Here is a 23,721-nt window from a genome sequence, read left to right as displayed (position 1 = left end):
ACAACAACAACCCTGTGAGGTAGGTTGGGCTGAGAGACTGTGACTGGCCCAAAGTTATCCAGTCAGCTTCCATGGCTGAGTGGGGACTAGAACCCGGATCTCCCAGCTCCCAGTCTGACACTCTCACCACTACACCACACTGGATCCCAGTGTCTGCAGTGGCTCACAGAACTCTGTCTGAATGTTGCTACAGTTTTGCTGGCCATGTTAAGAGTCACAGAATAGATGGTTGCTCAGAGGCTCAAAGGGGTGAAAAAACAGCGCATGGATCATGTCAGAATTTCCAGTCACAAAGGCAATACATCCCAGCTCTTTCCCAGAAAGGTCAAAGCAGGGGGATGAACCCATGGTCCATCCCTTCATCCATCTTATTCCATTTGGTTTATCAAAATCAACTGAGCAAGCATCGAAGGTTAAGGATGCCATGCCATTTGTCATGGGCAACAGGGCCAGGACACATTTCTGCAATTAGAAAAGAACAACAAGGGATGGAATTAATGGGGTAAAGCACAAAATTAGGCAATTACGCGCACACTGCCTGATGAGTCTTTCTGCAGTGTCCTGCTTGCCTAGGGCAGGAAAGGAAAGGACCAAAGCCCCTGGAAGTAAAATTGATCATGGATTTCTAAGGACTGGGATATAAAAGATATGGAAGACAATGGAGCCATTGGGTTTTTTTAAATTCCCAGGTTCTTGTTTGTTTCCTTGACTGATTGGTTTCCTGGATTTATAGACCGCCCTTCCGCCAAAGCAATCAAGGTGGTTTGCAATTTGAAACACTGGTTTATAATCTAATGGACATGACAAACAAGGAGGAAAGAGTACAAAAAGAGGAAAATAGGCAAATTCAGTTACCAATCCTCACACACTTGCATAGAACAGTTACACAGTGACCTGGCCGAATAGCCACTGTAGGAAGGAGAGGATCCAAGCGGCACACAGTGCCATGGCCCCAATCCCATGTTAGTGATAGGCCCTAAAACTCAGATAAAATTGGGTTCTTGAGCCATTACAAGAGATAGCCAGCAGTGCCCTATCTTGCCAGATGCTTCCATGAAAGAGCCCCAGGGGATAGTGAAGTCTCAATCCCTGTTCTTGAGGATATAACATTGCACCCATCCTTAGACTCTTCCCTGGAACCCCCTGCAGCAAAGGGGAACCCTCCTCTCCCACAGGGGGGAGGGGCTCTGCCTCCGTGAAAGAGCCCCCCTTTTGCATAAAGAAGGTCCCAGTGTCCTGTCTCAGAGTGTGTTGTTAAAACAAGGCGCTTACTCCAACTGGGAGCCCCACCAGCAGAGTAGCTAATAAAGATAGCCACTTCAAGGCCGCTTGCACTCACAGATGCTGATAAGACACAAGACCAAAAGCCTTTTGTCACTTTGTCAGACAGTCCAAAATCTGTGCAAGGCAGAGTTCCAACTACAAGAGTGAAGCAAAGGTGAGTCAGGATCGATTCAAAGTCATACACAAAATCCAATTCAAAGCCAGGGGTTCCGGATCAAGGAGCACCCACAGATACCGGGAGCAAACGGGGATGTTGTTTCCGACAACCTGCTCAAGCAGCCTGTTACGCAGCTCTAGCCAGGACGTGCCCAACTCCCAGCTGCAACCCATTAGGGAGTTTCCTGATGAAGGTGGCTATATAAGGAAGGCCTTACAGAGCCGGATTCCTTGACTGTGGCCTGACGCTTCTAAGAGCTGGGAGTGTTCTCTGTACTTCATTCATTGCTGCTCATGAGGGCTGGGTGGGTGTACCAGTCCTGGCTCAGGGAAGGAGGAGGCAGAGGAGGGAGGCCCCCACCGGACATTCCAGAGGGGCCTGCCTCCTCTTCAGCTTCATGTTCGACTTCCTCCTGAGATGCTGCCTCTGGATCATTCTCAGAGGAAGAAGAGTCCTTGAGCTCAGCTAAGCCAAGTTCCTCCTCAGAGGAGGACTCCTCAAGGGGGGCACACCATCCTGATTCAACAACATTCTCACCCAGCCCTAGTTGCTTGTCAGTGTTGACAATACTGGGCTAGATGAACCAATGACCTGAGTCAGTGTACAGCAGGTCCCTATGTTTCCAGCTACCAAGCCCAGAGGCTGCAGGAGGACTCCCAGTCCCACTGGAACACATGCCTTGGTAATGGTGTGCAGTCCCTTGTAAGGTGCAAGCAGGCTTCCTCCAGGGAGGAGGGGCTTCACACACACTCTGAAGAAATACTTAAACCATGAGTAAGTCCCAGTACTACTGGATCAATACTCCAAGATTCATGCTTGTCAGAGAGCCTGATATCAGGCTTGATGTTGAATCCATTCTCACAGTGGGCTTTCCATGGGCCTGAAAATGTTCCCTGAAAACATGTGCCTTGCCACACCTCGCCAGAATGCCCTTGAAGGCCCATCCCTAGAATGGGAGAATGTGGTCCTGCTAAGCTGATGGAGACGGCCTCATGTCCTGCCTCTCCCACTGAAGAAGCCAGTGGAATGGCCGCTGATGGAAGACAGGGGATTCAACACCTCTCTCAAAAACAATAAAGGACAACATGAATCTTCAGCTCCCTAAGTAAGGGGTAGGATTACAGGGAGCAGGTGACTCCCTTGTTACAGCAGCTTCACTGGCTTCCAGTCTTTTTCCAGGCAGAATTCAAAGTGCTGGTTATGGACAATAAAGCCCTATGTGGCTTGGGACCAGGCTGTCTGAAAGACCGCCTTCTCCCATATTAGCCTCCCCAGTTCTTAAGATCTTCTGGGGAGGCCCTTCTTTTGAGACCACCACTTTCAGAGGTATGTTTGGTGGCGACACAATGGAGGGCCTTTTTTGTGGCTGCTCCTAGGCTGTGAAACTCCCTCCCAAGGGAGGCTAGTTTTACTGCATCTCTTCTTCTGCTCTTGTTGTTGTTGTTCAGTCGTTCAGTCGTGTCCGACTCTTCGTGACCCCATGGACCATAGCACGCCAGGCCTTCCTGTCCTGCGCTCTCTCCCAGAGTGTGCTCAAGTTCATATTCATTGCACCGGTGATGCTATCTAGCCATCTCATCCTCTGCCGTCCCCTTCTCCTTTTGCCTTCAATCCTTCCCAGCATCAGGGAGTTTTCTCTTCGCATTAGGTGGCCAAAATATTGGAGCTTCAGCTTCAGTATCTGTCCTTCCAATGAGCACTCAGGGTTAATTTCCTTTAGGATGGACTGATTTGACCTCCTTGCAGTCCAGGGGACTCGTAGGAGTCTTCTCCAGCACCACAGTTCGAAAGCATCAATTCTTCGGCACTCAGCCTTCCTTATAGTCCAGCTCTCACAGCCATACATTACTACTGGGAAAACCAGGCAAAGACTGCTTTATTCAAGGAGGCTTTTGGGTTGGGTGCTGTTTTTATTCAGTAACTGTTATGTTTTTATTGTATGTTAATGAATTGTTTTATTGTTTTAACCAAATCTAATTGCCTCTGTAAGCTGCCTAGGGTGCCTTTCTTTGGTAGAAAGCCAGGGCACAAATAGACAGATGATAGATAGATGATGGATGGATGGATGGATGGATGGATGGATAGATAGATAGATAGATAGATAGATAGATAATAGTGTTACCACTGTATGGTCCTGCATGCATACCTGATGCTTTGGGAGATGCTAAGCTTACAGATTTTCCTATCTCATTCATGGTCCTGGTGGGATAAGCAGAATTCCAGGTGTGCAGAAGATCAAGTGAAGAGGGGCAAACAAAAGATTCAAGGAGGTAATTGACTTCAGGAGGAGTTACAGCTGATGTAGCTCTCACTATACTGGGGGATTTCCATACATGCAGTGTGTAGGGAAGAGTTCTGAGCTATTCAAAAGCTTTCATACTTGTAAAGCAAATTGATCCAGAAAGAGATATTATGTTACTGCTCTTTATCACCAGATCTATCCTTTAAAGGTGGTGTTTTGAAATGCAGCACCTCCCTCACTGTACAGAGTTGCTAATATTATTATTGGCTACCTAATCCTTTTTAATGATATTTCTCCAGCTAGCTTAACTCAATGTTTAGTCGCACCAAAATACTCCAGCAAAAATATTAGAAACTCAATTAACACCCAGGTAAGTCCACAAAAGCTATCTTAACACATCTCTGTGTGCTGTAATGAAGTGACAAGAGGAGGGCGGGGAAGAAATGAAGCCAAGAATCTGGTGATATATAACTTTGAGGGTTTACAAGAGCAACAGTTTATTCCAGAGCAAAAAATAAGAAAGTACCCAATCAGATAAGAACTGCAAGAAAGTCACGTAGCAATGAAATTGGAAGCTAAGGCTGAATCAGAGTCAGATCTTAGTTGTTTTAATCAGTTAATGATGTAATCAGTCTCTCCATCAATTATGTTTCTAATCTTTTACACACTTACCGCAGAGTAAGCATCATTGTAAATAAGGGGACTTGCTTCTGAGTAGACTTGCATAGGATTGCACTGAACATCAGCACAAATTTCCTTGCCAATGAAAACTAGGAATGCGTGTCAATTTCATTCTCTGCAAATATCACACAGGTTTATCAAATTTGCACCTGTCAAACCAATGAGCAACAGAAGAGTTGCACGGCAAAAATGTGCACTTTACCCAATTTAGTGCCACAGCTGTCCACTCAAAAAAATGTGAGCCATAATATGCACATCAGGGAAAAGTGTGCATAGACGTTTGTCATTCATACTTCCTGAACTGAAATGAAAATCAAAACATCCTTCAGTATCGGCACTTACCCATATTTTGCGATGCAATTCTCCAAACACACACACACACACACACACACACACACACACACACATGTATATTTGGGAAAATAACATTAAAATGTTATTAATTTTAATGTTAATGGTCCCAATACATGGTCTGAAGGCACAGGAGGCAGCCATCTTGCTGAAGTCCAGGTCTGGCCAGTGCTTGGAGGGGAGGCCGCCAGGGAACCACATGAGTTCTTGAGTTCCACAATGAACCTTGAGTTCCACAATGGAAGAAAGGTGGGATATAACTTAAGTGTAATAAATAAATAAATATATTAGAGGAAATTGCTTGGGGAAATGTGTATATTGAGGAAAATGCATACAACATGCACTGAAAAAATGTGTAGAGCAATGTGTACAAATGCTTGTGCTGACTTTTTAAAAAATGGCAAAATAATACAGAAACAGGATGGAATTAACTTACGACTGGGGGGAAATTGCAGAACAGAGACTGAGATTGGAAAAGGCTGAGATAGAGCCATGGGGAGAGTCAACCCCACTGCTACCTTATCCAAGAATGAGCCCTTAGAACAGGTTTGCAAAACCTCAGGCCTGGGTCCCAATCCAGCCCCCCAGGATCTCCTCCTGGAATGCCTCTCCTAACGCTTAGTTACAGGCAGTAAAGAGCTTTACGCTAAAATATGCTGGTACTTTGGAACTGCCCCTTTTGCCCTTGGCATTGTCCACTTTGCCTCTGACTCTGCCCACCACTGGAATGCATATACACACACCCCGAAATGGAATTCATTCCTCGGGTTGAAAGAGGTTCTACCCACCTGCCTCAGAAGCTAGAATAAGAAGCAAAAGTATCTTCTTCTAGTCCCCATTTCTCAACGTTTACAAAAAGTGAGCATCACATCTCTTCCCTGCAGAAGGTGATGTTACAAAATAATCCAAAGAACTCAGCAGACTTTCTCCCTTCTTCAGGCAGTTTCATTCTACCTGATAATGAACTCATTCAGACTACTTTAAAAACCAAGGCGAGAAGGTGAATTCCAGGGCCTGGCGAAAAATCAGAGCCGTCTATCTATTTCATAATGAATAATAGCCCAGCCCTAGTATTTTCCCTGCCCACTTAAGATCCCAGTTAATGATCCTCTGACAAAGCCTCCACTACCTTTGAAGTCATCACTGGTCTTGTCGATGGGAAAAAAAGAAAAGAAAAAAGGTTAGACCAATGACTTAAAAACACAAAGTTGCTTGTCTTGGAAGTTCAAACAGAAATCCGCAGGGGAACGCAATACTGGCACATCAGGTTGCAAATGCACTAAAGGGAAGAGGTAATGAGCAGAAGGAAAGGTCTCTTTCCAGAAGCAGCAAAGACATTCAGAAGGTTCTAGAGCCTCAAACACTTTTTCAGACATGGCACAGCATAGACCTGGCCTGCACATGCAACAGAATGAGGTGGGAATGGAGTGGTAGAGTCCTGGGGGAGGACTACACTACTTCGAATTGCAAAGGGATTATCAACATCTTTGAATGCTCCATTCTACACCCACCATATTCCAGTTCTCTTTTCCAAATGACACTCAGCATTCCGTGGCTATGGAGCATGCTCAGTCCTTACTGAGCTGTTTTGGGGAAGGGGCTGCCCCTAAGCTTTCTTTTGTTTGAAATTTTGTCTTGGGGTTCCCCTGAGCATGCTGATGCCTCCCTCTTGTTTCCCTGTAGCCCTGTTTTGACTCCACTGCTGTCAGCACTCACCACCCGTGTTCGCTATTAGAGGGAGTGATGATGAACCAGAATACAGGATAAACTCCAGTATTTCTTTTTACTGCTGTGTTTTGAGTTGTTCTTTTAACTGATCTGATTTTACATCTTAATCAAAATTCTGGTTTTCCCATTACTATTTTTAGCCACCTCAAGTGCCATTTTTGACAGGTAGTCACAAATTGAATAAATAAATAATATTAAGGGGTACTGGCCATGGTAACTAAATGAATCTCCATGTTCAGAGGCAGTATTCTCTCTCTCTCTCTCTCTCTCTCTCTCTCTCTCTCTCTCTCTCTCTGAATACCAGATGCTGTTGTCATGCTACACTTATGATTATATCTCAAAGAAAGGCAGCCATATTTAGAACTGGAGTACAGAACTCGATGGGCCTTGTTGTTCTGCTCCGACAAGGCCACACTTAGGTGCTTAAGGGCTTCTCAACAGCAACCTTACCTTTATGACATCTTCATCTGCTGATTTGCATTCAGTGGAACCAGATACATCTCTCACCGATCCGTCTTCCTCAACAGCAACCACTTTTACTGGGACAGACACCGGCTTCCCTGTCAGAATGGCTGTGTTAAGGACTTCAGTATCCTAACAGAAACACACAACACAGAAGGGTGGGCACTGTTAAATCAGCATCACATTTGGGCACAGCTGAAGAGTTATTGTCAGATATTAGTCAAGATGGCCCTTGAGTTCATTCCGTTTGTGCATTTCTGGTGTGGGTGTGGGTGGGTGTGTCCCTGTTCAAAACAGCCATCTCTGATGAACAGCATCTATCGTATGGAGGAATGGTTATCCATATTTTCCTATTTGTCAAGTGCTAGACATCTCAAATGGGAGACTCTACTGCAGGGGAGCGCAACCATTTTGGTCCCGAAGGCCATGTACGATGCTGGGTTAGGGGCCGCACATGTATGCACATGCATGCACACAGATGTGCACACGCATGCACACAGATGCGCACATGCACACATGTATGTGCATGCACATACACCAGCAATCTGGCTGATAATCTCTGGGGGAGGGAGCGCAACGCCATCTCTCCTCCTCGTCTTCCAGAAATCCCAATAAAGATCATTCATTCCATTCTGCTAGCTGTGGGGGGGGGGGGGTATCTGTATGAGGATATCTGGGAAAGGATTTAAGATTACATCCATAAGGAATTTGATGGTGGGGGTAGTGCCATGGGGAGCACAGTGAAAGTCTGGGGGGGCAAAGTTTGTGTACCCCTGTTCTAGTTCCTGGACTGTACTCTCTACTTTGGCACCGAGGCATAGGGATGCTGGAGAAATTCAAGGCAGACTAAAATGAGCTCGTATTTTAGAATCTAAGAATCTGACCTGCAGAATCTGCTGCAGAGCGACACCGCCCCCCCCTCCCCAAGCCGGGTAGAGTCCATAGATTTCTTTTTTAACTTTCCTGAAATTTATGCATATTTATTCATAGGAAAATACACACATTTCTGCTGAAGAGAAATGGAATGGAATGGAATGGGGGACAATACGCTAAATGTTACATACAAAGGTCAATTATGGAATTGTGGTGAAACCTCTTATGGAATTATTTGCGTATTATTTTTGCACATGGTGAAAAAAAGTTTTGTGGGGGGGGTTGCATCCGTCTCTGAGCAGACAATGGAACAAAAGGAGCCTGAAAATCCGAGAAATTCAGACGGAGTGGATTTTACACAGTCCATCCATCCCTAGCTGGGCAGAGGATGGCGTTTCTGGCTGTTTTCTACTTGAGCACCACCACTGCCAATGGCCAGTAGTGGTACTGCAGCTACCAACTCAACAGGGATTAGGGGACACAAAGGGCCTATAACTCTAACCATTTTGGCCTGGAGCAAACTGAGGAGCTCTTAAGATGCTATCCCCCTTTTAGGGGTGAACGAAAGTCACTTACCTTTTCTCGCAGCTTTTTCGCGGTGGGGGGGAGCGCTTCGCTGCTCCCCCCGCGAAGTTCAGGCCAGGGGGGGGAGGCTTCCCGCCTCGCCCGGCCGAAATTCAAGCCGGGGGGGGAGGCTTCCCGCCTTGCCCGGCCGAAATTCAGGCTGGGGAGAAGGCTTCCCGCCTCGCCCGGCCGCGAACACGAAAGTAAAAAAAAAAAAAAAGTCCCCTGATAGGCTACGTGACGATTCACGTAGCCTATCACGGCTAGATCTGGAAAGTCAGCCGTGATAGGCTACGTGAATCGTCACGTAGCCTATCACGGGTGACTTTAAAAAAAAAAGCGCGTACGCGAATGGCGGCCCCCATAGGGAGCCGCCATTCGCGTTCCTTATTTAGTTGCTGTAGTCTACGTCAATGTTTACGTAGACTACGGCGAAAATAAGGGCAACGCAAATAGCGTTGCCCTTATTTTCGCCGTAGTCTATGTAAACATTGACGTAGACTACAGCGACCAAATAAGGAAGGGGAATGGCGGCTCCCTATGGGGGCCGCCATTATCCGTACACACTTTTTTTTTTTAAGTCACCCGTGATAGGCTACGTGACGATTCACGTAGCCTATCATGGCTGACTTTGCAAATCTTGCCGTGATAGGCTACGTGAATCGTCACGTAGCCTATCAGGGGACTTTTTTTTTTTTTCTTTCATTGCAATGGCGGGGGCGGCAGCCGGTCGAAAGACCGGCTGCCGCTCCCGCCCCGCTCGAACACCGGACGAACCGCCAGCCGGACCTGCCGCTGGGAGGGACATTCAGGGAAGGTAAGTCCCGTCCCGGGGGGGGTGGGGGGCGGGGGGGGCGGAGGATTTCTCCCCAAAACTTGTTCGGGGGGCCGAACACGTTGGCGCTCGGCCCCCCGAAGTTTCGGGGAGAAATTCTCCGCCATCCCTACCCCCTTTGCCTGCTTGCCTCCAAACATCCAGTTATGTTCATGTGGCTGTAGGTCTCCTTCTGCCTCAATGCCTTCAAGCTATCATCATCTTTGGCTTCCACACTTCCCTAAGCAGATATTAGTATGAAGTGGTTTCCTTCTCTGCAGCCACAGTGGCCTAGTGAGCAAAGCCTTCCTTTTCCTTGTTGGATCACTGCAGTACCAATGCTGGAATGCCAAAGGCCAAATGCTAATTTTAAGAAATCTTTTTTCCCCATTAATAACCCCCACCTGGAGATATTCTAGAGGCCATTGAGCCATATACATCTCCTTCTCAATGCATTCTCAGACATAGTGCACTAATGAGTCCATTAACACAGAATTCGTCCGCAAGCCGCCTTGGATACCATTTGATTAATTACTCCAGCCGAGCTGTTCCTGGGCTTGCCAGGGCTTACATAGGGAGTGGTGCAAATTGAAGGAAGAGAATCTGCAAAGGGACTTGAGAGAAGCTCTATGCTCCAGAAAAGTGACATTTGCAATGAAATCTCAGGATTCTGATGCCACCATTGGGAACCCATCCGATGGAACTTCTGCCTCCTACTCTGCTGTGTTTCAAAATCAACTGGAAATGCCCCAGTTCAAGCTCAATTTACCCATGAGAGTAAGAGACTCTCTCAAGGCAAAGAGTTCATGCTAGGACTATAATTAGGCTGTACTGCTGCAAAGTACAGCTACAGGATTGTCTGGCTGAATGAACTTCTGGCTCACTGCCAGACCCCACCCCCTCTCCCATCACTAGGAAAAGGCAGTCTCTCCCTAGCAGTGTCATGATTGTATCTGAGCCCATAGAGTCCCAAAGCAGCTATGATTCTGAGGAGGAGAAACAATCTGTGGGAGAGGAACCCGCTCAATTTTCAGAGGTGCAGCTGGAGGGACAGCCCCCCCCCCACTAACATTCCTGGGAGTTACAGTGACCCTGGCATGGAGAGTGAGGGACAACTGGAGCTTCTAGATGTGAGGCGCAGGCGTAGAGACAAGCGAGAGGTTGTGGGCGCTGAGCAGAGGTGCTCAGTCCGATTGGCACGATGACAACAGCTGCACCCCAAGGCCCCATGGGAAAGGGGGAGACTTTCCCCTCCTACTCCTTAAGTTCAGAGAGTTGCAATGCTTTTCTCCAAATAGAGACCAACTGACGTCCTAACTCTTAGAATCCCCTGGTAGGCTGCTCCTTTGTATTTCCACTAGTCTCTGACAATTAGCATCTGTAAGCTTCATTAGGTTGAATGGAAATAAAGCCTTGGAAAGGAGCACTTTTGTCTGCGTGTTGATTCTGGCTATTAGAGGATTTCAGAAGGCAGCAGGGGCATTCCAGCCAAGCAATGGGGGGAGGGGCAAAGGAGCAATGTTTGGGATCACTAGGATTCTCCCAACTTCGTCTCCCTGGTTGTCTCTTTCCCGAGTCCCATTCACGTCTGTGATCGCTGTTCACTTCATGTGAAAGGGAAACATGCACAAATCAAACCTCAGTTGAATGGAGAGTTGGGAAAATTTCCTCCATAGACTAAAACAGGGCTGATTCAATCTAATGAGGAAATGTGCACAAATTAGGAAATGTGCGCAAATCGAACTGGGAACTAGGCACAAGACAAGTATGAGCACATGTTCATCAATTTGCAAATATTTCCAATGGAGAGATGCTCACACTCACATTCAGAGTTCAAATGCCTGTTTTGCAAGCAAAAATGAAATTCTCATAATCCATATAAGGGGTCACCCCAATCCTCTCTCCAGTCAAAGATAAGAGCAAGGCTTCCCTACTCAGCATTAGAGAAAGGCAGCCTCTTCCTGTCAGGGTTGTCCCTGAGCACAGCGACTGGCAGAGTAGCTCAGAGTCTGAAGAGGAACTGCAAAACGTGGGGGAGGAAATTTCCCAGGCCTGGACAGAGATGGATAGGCCTATTCCTCAAGCTTCAAAGGCACAGCTGGATGGAGAGAGCCCCTCTTCACCCATCCCTGTGAGAGATAGCGAACAGGGAGAAGGGAGGCTGGTAGAGCCTGAATTCTCAGACACTAGACGCAGACGCAGAGACAAGAGAGAAATGGTAGGGGTGGAGCTTAGGCGATCTGCCCTATTGGTCCGGCAGGAACAGCTGCGCTTAGAGTCCTCACAAGATAGAGGGAGATCCCACCACCACCCCTTAAGTTAGGACAGCAAGTTCACCTGTTCCTCAAATGGTGGGCAACTTCTGTAGTTTTCCTTTGAACTCCCTGAAGGTATTTCCTTTGCAGACCGTGGATCACTGACAATTAGCATCTGAATGACCCATTGAATTAAGTGGATTAAAAAGCCTTGGAATTGAAGTCTCTCATCTGTGTTTTGATTTGGCTTTTGAAGGGAAACGTGACACTTCCTAGCACCAAGGGTCCCTTTCTCAGTGGACAGAGGGGCACACGCAATTGCTCCGTGCCTCTCTGTGCATGAAGGGAACCCATTCTCCCTGGAGTCTGTCTGTATAGAGAAAGGGACCCATATAATATCAGGGGGCAGGGCTTCAAGAAGAAGGAGCCCACCCCTGATGCCATCCATTAAGGGGCGGGGAGACAACCCTAGCTTGATAACAGGGAGACCATAGCCCAGCATGAGAGCACATCCCTTGCGTGTTCAGTTCCTATTAGCTACAGTTAGAAGAATCAACACGAGTCCCCTGGAGTGCTACTACTAGTCAGAGTTGGGGATGGATGAATCTATCAGTTTCGGTGTCTCTCAGCTCCTCAGTTTCCCAATCTGAAGTTAGTTCACCCCGCAGTGAACTATAGGGATGGCAGAGAATTTCTCCCCGAAACTTCGGGGGGCCGAGCGCCAACGTGTTCGGCCCCCCGAACAAGTTTCGGAGAGAAATTCTCCGCACCCCCCACGCACCCCGCACCCCCCCCCCCGGGACGGGACTTACCTTTGGCGAATGTCCCTCCCGGCGGCGGGTCCAGCCGGTGGTTCGTCGGGTCTTCGTCAGGGGCGGGGGCAGCAGCCGATCTTTCAACCAGCTGCCGCCGCCGCCATTCCAATAAAAGAAAAAAAAAACGCCCCCGTGATAGGCTACATGACGATTAATGTAGCCTATCACAGCTAGATTTGCAAAGTCAGCCGTGATAGGCTACGTGACGATTTACGTAGCCTATCACAGCTGACTTTGCAGATCTAGCCGTGATAGGCTACGTTAATTGTCACGTAGCCTATCACGGGGGCGTTTTTGTTTTTGTTTTTTTTACTTTTTAGTTCGCGGCCGGGCAAGGCGAGGCGCCTCTTCCCCGGCCTGAATTTCGGCCGGGCGAGGTGGGAAGCCTCCCACCCCCGGCCTGAAATTCGCGGGGGGAGCAGCGAAGCGCCTCCCCCGCACCGCGAAAAGCTTCAAGGACAGGTAAGTGGCTTTCGTACATCCCTAGTGAACTAACAAAAAAGAGATTTTTTACAGAAGTTTGCATGAACATACTTAAGCAGCTTTGCATACATTTTTCCTGATGCATGCATTTTCATACGCATTTTTGCCAGCAATTTCCATAACGGTACCTAATATACACATTTTGTAAGAATTATTTCATTGGGGAACTCCACTGAAAACTAAAAGATGTGCAAATTTTGAAGGATAAGTTTTGGTTTGCATTGTGGTTCAAAAGTGCAAAATTAGCTAAGTTCGCATTAAAATGAAAAGTGAATAATTTTTTCCCACAGCTTAGTCAGCATAGAAAATACTGGGCTAGATGAATAAACAGGGATGAGTAAGAAATTTGCTCTGTCAAGTTTTTTGTTTGTTTTTACAGGTTTACCCAATTTGAAACTCTTCGAACTGAATGCGGATCCAAATGAAATTTCCAGTTAGAAATCCGTATATTTCCAAGCTTGCAATGGAATCCATAAAACAAAACAAGTGTGTTTGACAACACACATAGACTGGGAAAATGTGCAAAGAAAAATGTGTACAATTCTAAAATGTCCACAAGCACGCTTTAGTCAATGGCAACACCAGACAGGCTGCTTAACAAGATCAGCCTTGGATAGCCTTCTCTCTGTCCCATCAGCCAGGACAGCTAGACTGGTGGGGACAAGGGAGAGGGCCTTTTCTGTGGTGGCCCACACTCTGTGGAACTCCCTCCCTAGGGAACTCCGCCATGCCCCCTCTTTAATGAGCTTCCATCGTGCATTAAAAACGTGGTTGTTCAGGCAGGCATTTGGGGTGGGTTAGGGTATTTTAGAAAATGTTTTTACTGTAGAATTTTATTGGTTTAAACTGTTTTATTGTACGCTGTACATCGCCCAGAGTGGCTGGGTGAGCAGCCAGATGGGCGATTAATAAATTTAATAATAAAAATAAATAAATAAAAATGGATCCTCAAAATGCAGACAATTGAAAAGAATGTGTGTAAATTTGTACACATTTTGAAAAATATGCACAAACATATGTACAAATTTCTGCGTAGGAAAAAGATGTGCACTTGTAACCATGCCAGAACAACCTAGGTGATGGAAAAACCACATCAAGAATACTGAGCTTGGCAGATTCGCCCACCCTATGGACAAATGGTCTACAAGATGTACAAGAATTTCATTCCTGTTCACAAATCATGTGAACATGTCCCATTTGCAGCCCCAAACGTGAACACTAGAGGAATGCAATTCTGCGTAAATTTTTGCAATTTCCAAAACTTGTGCTCAAATTCTGAAGTTTGCACTTCCGAAAGTGCACACTTCTGAAAATGTGCATTTGTGCACGTGCAGACATGCACACTTAGGTAAATGCACACCTGCAAAAAAAAAAACACAATATCCACATTTCACACTTTGGCCTATGGGGGGAAATGAGCATGTATATATTTTTTTTCAATTGGGGAAAAAAGGCACAAGTGTTCCGGAGTGCAGATTATGCCAAATGAGCTTTGAGGGTGAATCCAGAGGACCTCAACCAAGTTGAATATCACATGTTTGCCCACTTAGTGGTTAAGATGCTGAATTGCAGACCGGAAGGTCGGCAGGACAGCAGTTCGAGACCCGAGTGCCGCGTGACGGAGTGAGCTCCCGTCTTCAGTCCCAGCTCCTGCCAACCTAGCAGTTCGAAAGCAAGAAATTGCAAGTAGATAAATAGGTACCGCTTCGGCGGGAAAAGTAACGGCGTTCCGTGCACATTGGTGCTCAGTCATGCCAGCCACATGACCACGGAAGCATCTTCGGACAGCGCTGGCTCTTCGGCTTAGAAACGGGGATGAGCGCCGCACCCTAGAGTCGGACACGACTGGTTGGGGACACCTTTACCTTTAGGGGCCGTGGTGGCTTAGTGGTTAAGATGCTGAACTGTAGACTGGAAGGTCGGCAGGTCAGCAGTTCGAGACCCGAGTGCCGCGTGACAGAATGAGCTCCCGTCTTCAGTCCCAGCTCCTGCCAACCTAGCAGTTCAAAAGCAAGGAATTGCAAGTAGATAAATAGGTACCGCTTCGGCGGGAAAGGTGACAGCGTTCCGTGCGCCTCGGTGTTCAGTCATGCCGGCCACATGACCACGGAAGCATCTTCGGACAGTGCTGGCTCTTCAGCTTAGAAACGGGGATGAGTGCCGCACCCTAGAGTCGGACACGACTGGTTGGGGACACCTTTACCTTTTCTTTTTAAAGACTCAGATGTGATATAAGGCAGCTCCCTACATGCCTATGTTTAGTGTGTTTTCTCTTATCCTACCACAGATGTTCCAGGGTTCAGATATGTCTGAGTGCAACCCAAGCATTGTTGCACTCCAATTACACTTAGATTATCATTCATGAAAGCACTTAAATCCATACATTCAACCCCCCCCCCCGCTGAAACACGTGCTTTAGCTTTTGATCTCCAAAGGATTTAAACATCTGGTGAAGAGCTGTCAATAAACAAAGGGATATGTACTGAAATAAAAGGCTACATAAACATGATGGAAATATACATTTTTACCCTGCCCTCCAGATGACAGAACCCAGATGCTTGCTGCTTTTCTTCTGGGGGCTGCATTATGTCAGTTGATGGTGATGGGGTTTATTTCTCCCCAGCTGTCATCCAATGTAGTAGGACAGCACAGGATTTAGAAGACGAAGAAGGCAAAGTACAAGTTTCTCTTCTTTTTATATTATTATTATATAAAGATTATAAAGCATGTATGATTAGAAGGGTAATCAACATGAGAAAGGTGGATTTGCATTTCTATAAAGTTTTAATGAACTCCACAGAGACTCTCATTATCCAGGCACTCCAGGGAACATGATATTTGTCCACCAGAGAGCTGGCTAGAAGACGAAAAGGGGAGAAGAAACAAACAAAACCATCAAGAGATTATTTAAGAGGAGGGGGCATGTATTTAAGGAGCTGGGGGACATGGAAATTGGGGGGAATCATAGAATAGTAGGGTTGGAAGGGGCCTATAAGACCATAAACCATCCCCTCCTTTGTACACAGCCCATAAGGCTGTGTGGATGGGAGACAGTACGAGCAGAACACAATTGTTCCTAGGAATGCAGAGATATTTGTTTGCTAATGCGCACTTCATAAACCAATATGCAATCCCTGTTTATCCTTTCATATCTGCACTTTTCCAAATTTTGCAATACTGTTCCCCAAACAAAATGCATATATTTGGGGAAAGTGTGCAAAATCATGTATAGATTGGGAGTGAAATCCTTGCTCCCCTGATAATAGTCTTTGCCACCCCTTCACTCCTCCAAACTAGTGTTTTGTTTTGTTTTTCCTAGAGTCACTCCCTGACACACAGGTGGGAATGGATCGTGCCCAATTCTGGTTATGGTTGTGGGGGGGTTTCCCATTTCCGCCCTTAATGTTGTAACAAGGAAAGTGGAATAATATGAAAAAGCATTCCATGAAATATTTGCAGCATTTCTGGAACGGATGAAACTTCAAGAGTAAATTTGGAATGAATGGGCTCAAAACTATGTTGAGAATGCCCAGTGTCTGCCGATGTGAAGAAGAACAGGTAGGCATAGATCTGTACGGAAGATTCAACTGAGTTTGTTTTTTGCCAGAATTTATGCAGTTCGTACCTTCCAGAACTGAATTCAATCTTTGGTTGGGATTATATTTCTGAGCAGGTGATGTGATTTGTGAGACAAAAAAATAATGCCTAAGGCTCCAGCCCTGTACCCACTTAGCTGGGAGTAAGTCCCATTGATCTCAGCGGGGCTTACATTCACATAGACATTTATGGGATTGCACGAGAAGACAACAAAAAGGGTGTTTAGTCAACAAAAGGGTGGGAAAAGCAGTACTGGGGTACAATCTTAAAAATGATAGAATGATCTCAGTACGAATCCAAGGCAAACCATTCAACATCACAGTAATTCAAGTCTATGCCCCAACCACTGAGGCCGAAGAAGCTGAGGTTGATCGGTTCTATGAAGACCTACAACACCTTCTAGAACTAACACCAAAAAAAGAGGTCCTCTTCATCATAGGGGATTGGAATGCTAAAGTAGGAAGTCAAGAAATCACCGGGATAACAGGCAGGCATGGCCTTGGTGTACAAAATGAAGCAGGACAAAAGCTAATAGAGTTTTGCCAAGAGAACATGCTGATCATAGCAAACACTCTTTTCCAACAACACAAGAGGCGACTCTACACATGGACGTCACCAGATGGTCAATATCGAAATCAGATTGATTATGTCCTTTGCAGCCAAAGATGGAGAAGCTCCATACAGTCAGTAAAAAACAAGACCTGGAGCTGACTGTGGCTCAGATCATGAGCTGCTTCTTGCAAAATTTCGGCTTAAATTGAAGAACGTCGGGAAAACCACTAAACCATTCAGGTATGACCTAAATCATATCCCTGATGAATATACAGTGGAGGTGAGGAATAGATTTCAGGGATTAGACCTGATAGACAGAGTGCCTGAGGAACTATGGACGGAGGTCTGTAACATTGTTCAGGAGGCAGCAACGAAATCCGTCCCAAAGAAAAAGAAATGCAAGACAGCCAAGTGGCTGTCTGATGAGGCTTTACAAGTAGCTCACGAAAGAAGGGAAGCGAAAAGCAAGGGAGAAAGGGGAAGATATACCCAACTGAATGCAGAGTTCCAGAGAATAGCAAGGAGAGACAAGAAGGCCTTCTTCAATGAACAATGCAAAGAAATCAAGGAAAACAATAGAATGGGAAAGAGTAGAGATCTCTTCAAGAAAATTGGAGATCTCAAGGGAACGTTTTGTGCAAAGACGGGCATGATAAAGGACAAAGAAGGCAGGGACCTAACAGAAGCAGATGAGATTAAGAAGAGGTGGCAAGAATACACAGAAGAACTATACAGGAAATATTTGAATGTCCCTGATAGCCATGATAGTGCGGTCACTGAACTTGAGCCAGACATCCTAGAGAGTGAAGTCAAGTGGGCCTTAGGAAGCATTAGTAACAACAAAGCTAGCGGAGATGACAGTATTCCAGCCGAGCTATTTAAAATCCTAAAAGATGATGCTGTTAAAGTGCTGCATTCAATATGCCAACAAATCTGGAACACTCAACAGTGGCCACAAGACTGGAAAAGGTCAGTTTACATTCCAATTCCAAAGAAGGGCAACGCCAAAGAGTGTTCAAACTACCGCACCATTGCGCTCATTTCACATGCCAGCAAGGTGATGCTCAAAATCCTACAAGCTAGGCTTCAGCAGTATGCGAACCGAGAACTACCGGAAGTACCAGCTGGGTTTCGAAGAGGCAGAGGAACTAGAGATCAAATCGCCAACATTCGCTGCATCATGGAGAAAGCAAGAGAATTCCAGAAAAACGTCTATTTCTGCTTCATTGACTACGCTAAAGCCTTTGATTGTGTGGATCACAACAAACTGTGGCAAATTCTTAAAGTGATGGGAGTACCAGACCACCTTACCTGTCTCCTGAGAAACCTGTACGAGGGTCAAGAAGCAACAGTAAGAACCAGACATGGAACAACCGATTGGTTCAAAATTGGGAAAGGAGTACAACAAGGCTGCATATTGTCACCCTGCTTATTTAACTTATATGCAGAGTACATCATGAGAAATGCCGGGTTGGATGAATCAGAGATCGGAATTAAGATTGCCGGGAGAATTATCAACAACCTCCGATATGCAGACGATACCACCCTAATGGCAGAAAGCGAAGAGGATCTCAAGAGCCTCTTGTTGAGGGTGAAAGAGGAGAGTGTAAAAGCTGGTTTGAAACTCAACATTAAAAAAACTAAGATCATGGCATCTGGCCCTATCACTTCCTGGCATATAGAAGGGGAAGAAATGGAAGCAGTGACAGATTTTACTTTCTTGGGCTCCAAGATCACCGCAGACGGTGACTGTAGCCATGAAATTAAAAGACGCTTGCTCCTTGGGAGGAAAGCTCTGGCCAACCTAGACAGCATAGTAAGAAGCAGAGACATCACCTTGCCGACAAAGGTCCGTCTAATCAAAGCTATGGTTTTCCCAGTAGTAATGTATGGCTGTGAGAGCTGGACTATAAGGAAGGCTGAGCGCCGAAGAATTGATGCTTTCGAACTGTGGTGCTGGAGAAGACTCTTACGAGTCCCCTGGACTGCAAGGAGGTCAAATCAGTCCATCCTAAAGGAAATCAACCCTGACTGCTCATTGGAAGGACAGATAATGAAGCTGAAGCTCCAATATTTTGGCCACCTAATGCGAAGAGAAAACTCCCTGGAAAAGACCCTGAGGCTGGGAAAGACTGAAGGCCAAAGGAGAAGGGGACGGCAGAGGATGAGATGGCTAGATAGCATCACGGATGCAATGAATATGAACTTGAGCACGCTCCGGGAGAGAGCGCAGGACAGGAAGGCCTGGCGTGCTATGGTCCATGGGGTCACGAAGAGTCGGACACGACTGAATGACTGAACAACAACGAGAAGACAATGAAACCTGTCAGGTGTACAGCCATTGCCTGTTCTAAATAAGTAAGGAATGATAGCTGCTCATTGCACTGCCTTTTAGTACTGAAATGCAGATGATTCTTTAAACCTCTCAGTATTAGGAGAATGCCTTGTCTTGGGGAATGTATGCATAATTCAGAATCGGGATTACGTTGAACAGAAAAGTGCTGGAGTATGAGTCAAGCTGTCTGGAAAGACAGATAATCCCAGTGAAAGAGCTTTGGCCAGAAGGTGATACAGCCTTTTAGCTGATGGACTCTAGTCTCCTGTAACCTCAGTTAGGCCATCAGATACCCACTTCTTTTAATAAATTAAAAACCAAAAACCAAACGAGAGAACCACAGCCTGCAAAATACAACAAGGAAGTGTGGCAAAGCTGGAACCAGGCAAAGCACAAAGACTTTACAAAGCTCTAGGGAAGTCAAAGGATGAGCTCCAATGGACTGGTCTTCACCAGATTCAAGTGGACATTTTGGAGGGTTGTGACAGTAAACCCTGTCCCTAGGCAAAACTAACAGCTGCGTGGGCAGCTGTGTCCATGTGTTTCCAGGATGCACATTGCATATTTTTGATGGCTGACCACAAAATGACTGGAAAGAAAAAACAGAAAGATGTCTCCCTTTCAGAAAAAAAAGGGATATCCTATTCCAACCAGGCAGAGAGCTGGGAAAGAAAAGAAGAACTGATCTGGAGCAACGTGAGGCTGCACGAGCAAGGGAACTGGTAACCAAGGCATTCACAGAGGACTGGTCAGGCTCAGATTATTCTGGGATAGCAGGCATTATTCCAACAAACCTCTGGCAGGTACCAGAGGGTAGCACTGGGAGAGGAGGTTTCGGACCCGTGGCCACTCACTTGTGGGGTGCCACAGGGTTCCATCCTCTCCCCGATGCTATTTAACATCTATGTGAAGCCGCTGGGGGCTATCATCAGGAGGTTTGGGGTGCAGTGTCATCAATATGCGGATGACATGCAGCTCTACCTCTCATTCAAATCTTCACCAAGGTTGGCCGTAGAATCCCTGTCCAAATGTCTGGAGACGGTGAGTGGCTGGATAGGGAGGAATAGGCTAAAGCTGAACCCTGACAAGACTGAGGTACTTTTGGTGGGAGACAAGAGGAGGCTAGGGGATGTTGACCTGGTGTTGAATGAGGTACGGCTACCCTTGAAAGACCAGGTCTGCAGCCTGGGGGTCATTTTGGACTCCCAGCTGTCCATGGAGGCTCAGGTGTCAGCTGTGAGCCGGACAGCGCTGTATCAACTCCATCTGATACGGCGGCTGCGCCCCTTCCTTCCCAACCATCTGCTCCCATCGGTAGTACATGCCCTGGTCTCCTCTCGGTTAGACTACTGTAATGCGTTCTATGTGGGGTTACCCTTGCAGACGGTTCGGAAGCTGCAGCTGGTACAGAATGCGGCGGCTCACCTGATTAAAGGCAGCCACCGGCGAGATCACATCACTCCAGTGCTGAAGGAGTTGCACTGGTTACCAGTTGTTTTCCAAGCCAAATTCAAGGTGTTGGTTTTGACCTTTAAAACCCTATATGGTTCCAGCCCAGCCTATCTTAAGGAGCGCCTCCAGCAGCACCAGACAGGCTGCTTAACGAGATCAGCCTCGGATGGCCTTCTCTCTGTCCCATCAGCCAGGACAGCTAGACTGGTGGGGGCGAGGGAGAGAGCCTTTTCTGTGGTGGCCCCCACTCTGTGGAACTCCCTCCTTAGGGAACTCCGTCATGCCCCCTCTTTAATGAGCTTCCATCGTGCATTAAAAACGTGGCTGTTCAGGCAGGCATTTGGGGTGGGTTAGGGTATTTTAGAAAATGTTTTTATTGTAGAATTTTATTGTTTTATTGTATGTTGTACATTGCCCAGAGTGGCTGGGTGACCAGCCAGATGGGCGATTAATAAATTAAATAATAATAAATAAAAAAACTAAACCCATTTGAGAAAAGCAGAAAAAAAGTTCTACAGCTTCCAGCATTCCCCCAGACAGCCGTGCTGGCTGGGACATGCTGGGAATTGTAGGACTATTTTCTGTCTAAACATGCATAGGATTATGCCCCTAGTAGGAGATACCTGACAGCTGCTAGAACCTAATCATCCCAATGAATGTGCAAGGAATTTAAAAGGATGACATTCTAGCCCAGAGACATGCACCATTGAATGACCTTTTGCCCTCTCCAGGTGGAAAGGAGAGAAAACAGCATGGTGTGTTGTTGAAAACAAGGCTGTTTCAGACTTGTCTCCTGGAATGTCTGAGCTATCACTCCCAGGTTTGAAGTCCAACACATCTGCTGCCACTTCCAAGCAGTCTACAAGGAGCTCCTAGGGATGTCTGTCATTGGAAAATCCAGTCCCTTTTTGCCTGGATGATGTTCTGTGGCGTGTATGACTTGCTTTGCATGCATAAGCCAACCTGCAGGCTGCTACCCAAACTCCAGGAACATTTTTGTGCATTTGGGGGAAAGTTCTGCAATTTATGCAAATTCAGCTGGAATTTGCACAAATTTGGCCATTCATGACTTCCGTAAATTAAAAAAAAAGTATGTGGAAGCAGAGTTGGGGTGCCATGGGGATCTGGCGGACCCAAAAGGGGCTAGATTTCCCTGTGATGGACAACCCTAGAATGAATCTATGATTGAATACATGCAAAACTAACATGGACTGGAAACACTGATTCATCCATCCCTGCATTCAGGTTTCAGGTCCCAGAGGTAAGTTAGAAAGTACAGTCATCTTTCAATGCTCACAGGTTATTTCAGTATCAAGCACACTTTTAACATGGAATTCTCCCCCATCTGGTTGGAGCATACTACTCATGCCATAGTCTTCATCCCAGCATAATAATTACCGCTGTGTTTATTCCTAATTCTTCCTCTGAACTTGACAAGTTAGCACTTCAGCCAGGCTCTTCTTAATTACAACGGTAACCTGCTAATAGTGTTTCTTGGTTGTCTGAAAGAATCTACTTCTTATTCAGCCTGGGCTAAATTAAAATTTAATACAACATCGGGTCACAACAGAACTAGGAAGCAAATGACAGCTGTTTAATTAAAATCTAAAGCTGATTAGATGGCACTGATGAGAGGAATCCTCTAGAGGAAGAGTCAGAAACTACAGAAACTCACAGCAGGGAATAATGGCTTTATTTAAGTCTCCATGCATGCCCAAAGATGAACCTACTATCAAATGGTTGAGATGGTCAATTGGGGGCAGAAGGTCTACCAGTGGCATGTTGAGAATCTATTTCAAATTGTGATTGCCTCCACCATTCTCTATTAACACACTGGAAAGCTTCAGCCAAGGGTAGAGATTATCAGCAACAACTAAATGGGACATTAATGAAGCTACTCTATTAAATCAGTGAATGTGGCATAAAGCCCAAGTAATTAGGGTTTATAGAGTGCTGCTGAATAAGATGGACTCTGGTTGAGCCACACTGACAACTAGGTGGAGAGAAGCACCTCCTTGTGAAAGCAAACTTTGCAAGAAGTCTTAAGGTCTGACCCATAATAGCCTAGATTGGGGAATGGGCCATAGTTCAGTAGCAGAACACATGCTTCATGTGTAGAAACTCCCAGGTTCAACCCATGGATGTCCAAGTAAGGCTGGCAAAGATCTGGCAAGCCACTGCCAGTCTGACCAGGGCTGGGAAACATGTCCCAGAGGTTGGTGAACTACTACTCCCATCATTCCTCACCACTAACCAGGTAGGTTAGGGCTGATTGGAATTAGAATCGAACAACATCTAGAGGGGCACAGGTTCCCCAGCCTTGGTGTAGATCAAAGGTGGACAACCCATGGCCCAAGCTGCATGGGGCCCTCAAGATAATATCATGTGGCCGTTGGCCTAATTTCAAAATTTGTTTCTTTTCTTCAGGTTTGAAACAGTACTTTCGGGTTTGAGGGAGGAGGATATATAAAGGGAGAGTCAGAAAGGCCAGCACAGTGCGAGCAGTCAGAAGAGACCAGAGCAGGAATAAGCAGCCTAGAAGATTCTAAGTGCATCTAGGGTAAGGGAACTTGCATTTTGCAACTTTTATTTTCTCTTAAAGCCTTTTGTATCATTCAGCTGTACTGTGTAAATAAACTTAACCAGAGAAATGAAACTACTCTTCTCAGAGATACCCCTCCCAGCAAAAACTCCAGGCCTCTAGGCCTCACCTTTCTTTTTCCTTTTGTCTCTGTAGGCCTCAAACCTTCAAACAGACCTCTCTCTCTCTCTCTCTCTCTCTCTCTCTCTCCCCCCCCCCACCTCTGCCTCTTCATCCAGTGGGCTGCTGAGGAATGGACAGATTGTATTTCTGGGAGGAGTTGTTTCATTTCCCTGGTTAAGTTTCATTTCTTCAGGTTTGAAACAGTACTTTCAGCTTTGAGGAAGGATGGTATATAAAGGGAGAGTCAGAAAGAGCAGAGCAGTGCAAGCAGAGGACCAGAGTAGGAAGAAGCAGCCTAGAGGAGTCTAAGTGCTTATAGGATAAGGGAACTTGCATTTTGCAACTTCTATTTTCTCTTAATGCCTTTTGTAT

The 23,721-nt window shown here is 46.2% G+C and overlaps 1 protein-coding gene across 2 annotated transcripts in view; it reads right to left on the bottom strand.

Annotated features, from left to right (window-relative positions):
• The window catches only part of TMEM132B (transmembrane protein 132B), a 301,587-nt gene that overhangs the window by 48,898 nt on the left and 228,968 nt on the right, over positions 1 to 23,721 (bottom strand). For both annotated transcript variants that reach the window (XM_084820222.1, XM_084820221.1), the window contains one exon: positions 6,894 to 7,037. In XM_084820222.1, coding sequence (XP_084676348.1) covers positions 6,894 to 7,037 — 144 coding nt within the window. The remainder of the gene's footprint in view (positions 1 to 6,893; positions 7,038 to 23,721) is intronic.

This window comes from Heloderma suspectum, chromosome 13 (genome assembly GCF_057233095.1).
Source record: "Heloderma suspectum isolate Gila_16-S chromosome 13, 16-S_ref, whole genome shotgun sequence".
NCBI lineage: Eukaryota > Metazoa > Chordata > Lepidosauria > Squamata > Helodermatidae > Heloderma > Heloderma suspectum.
Note: the sequence above shows the minus strand (reverse complement) of the source record. Positions and strands in the feature narration are given on the sequence as shown.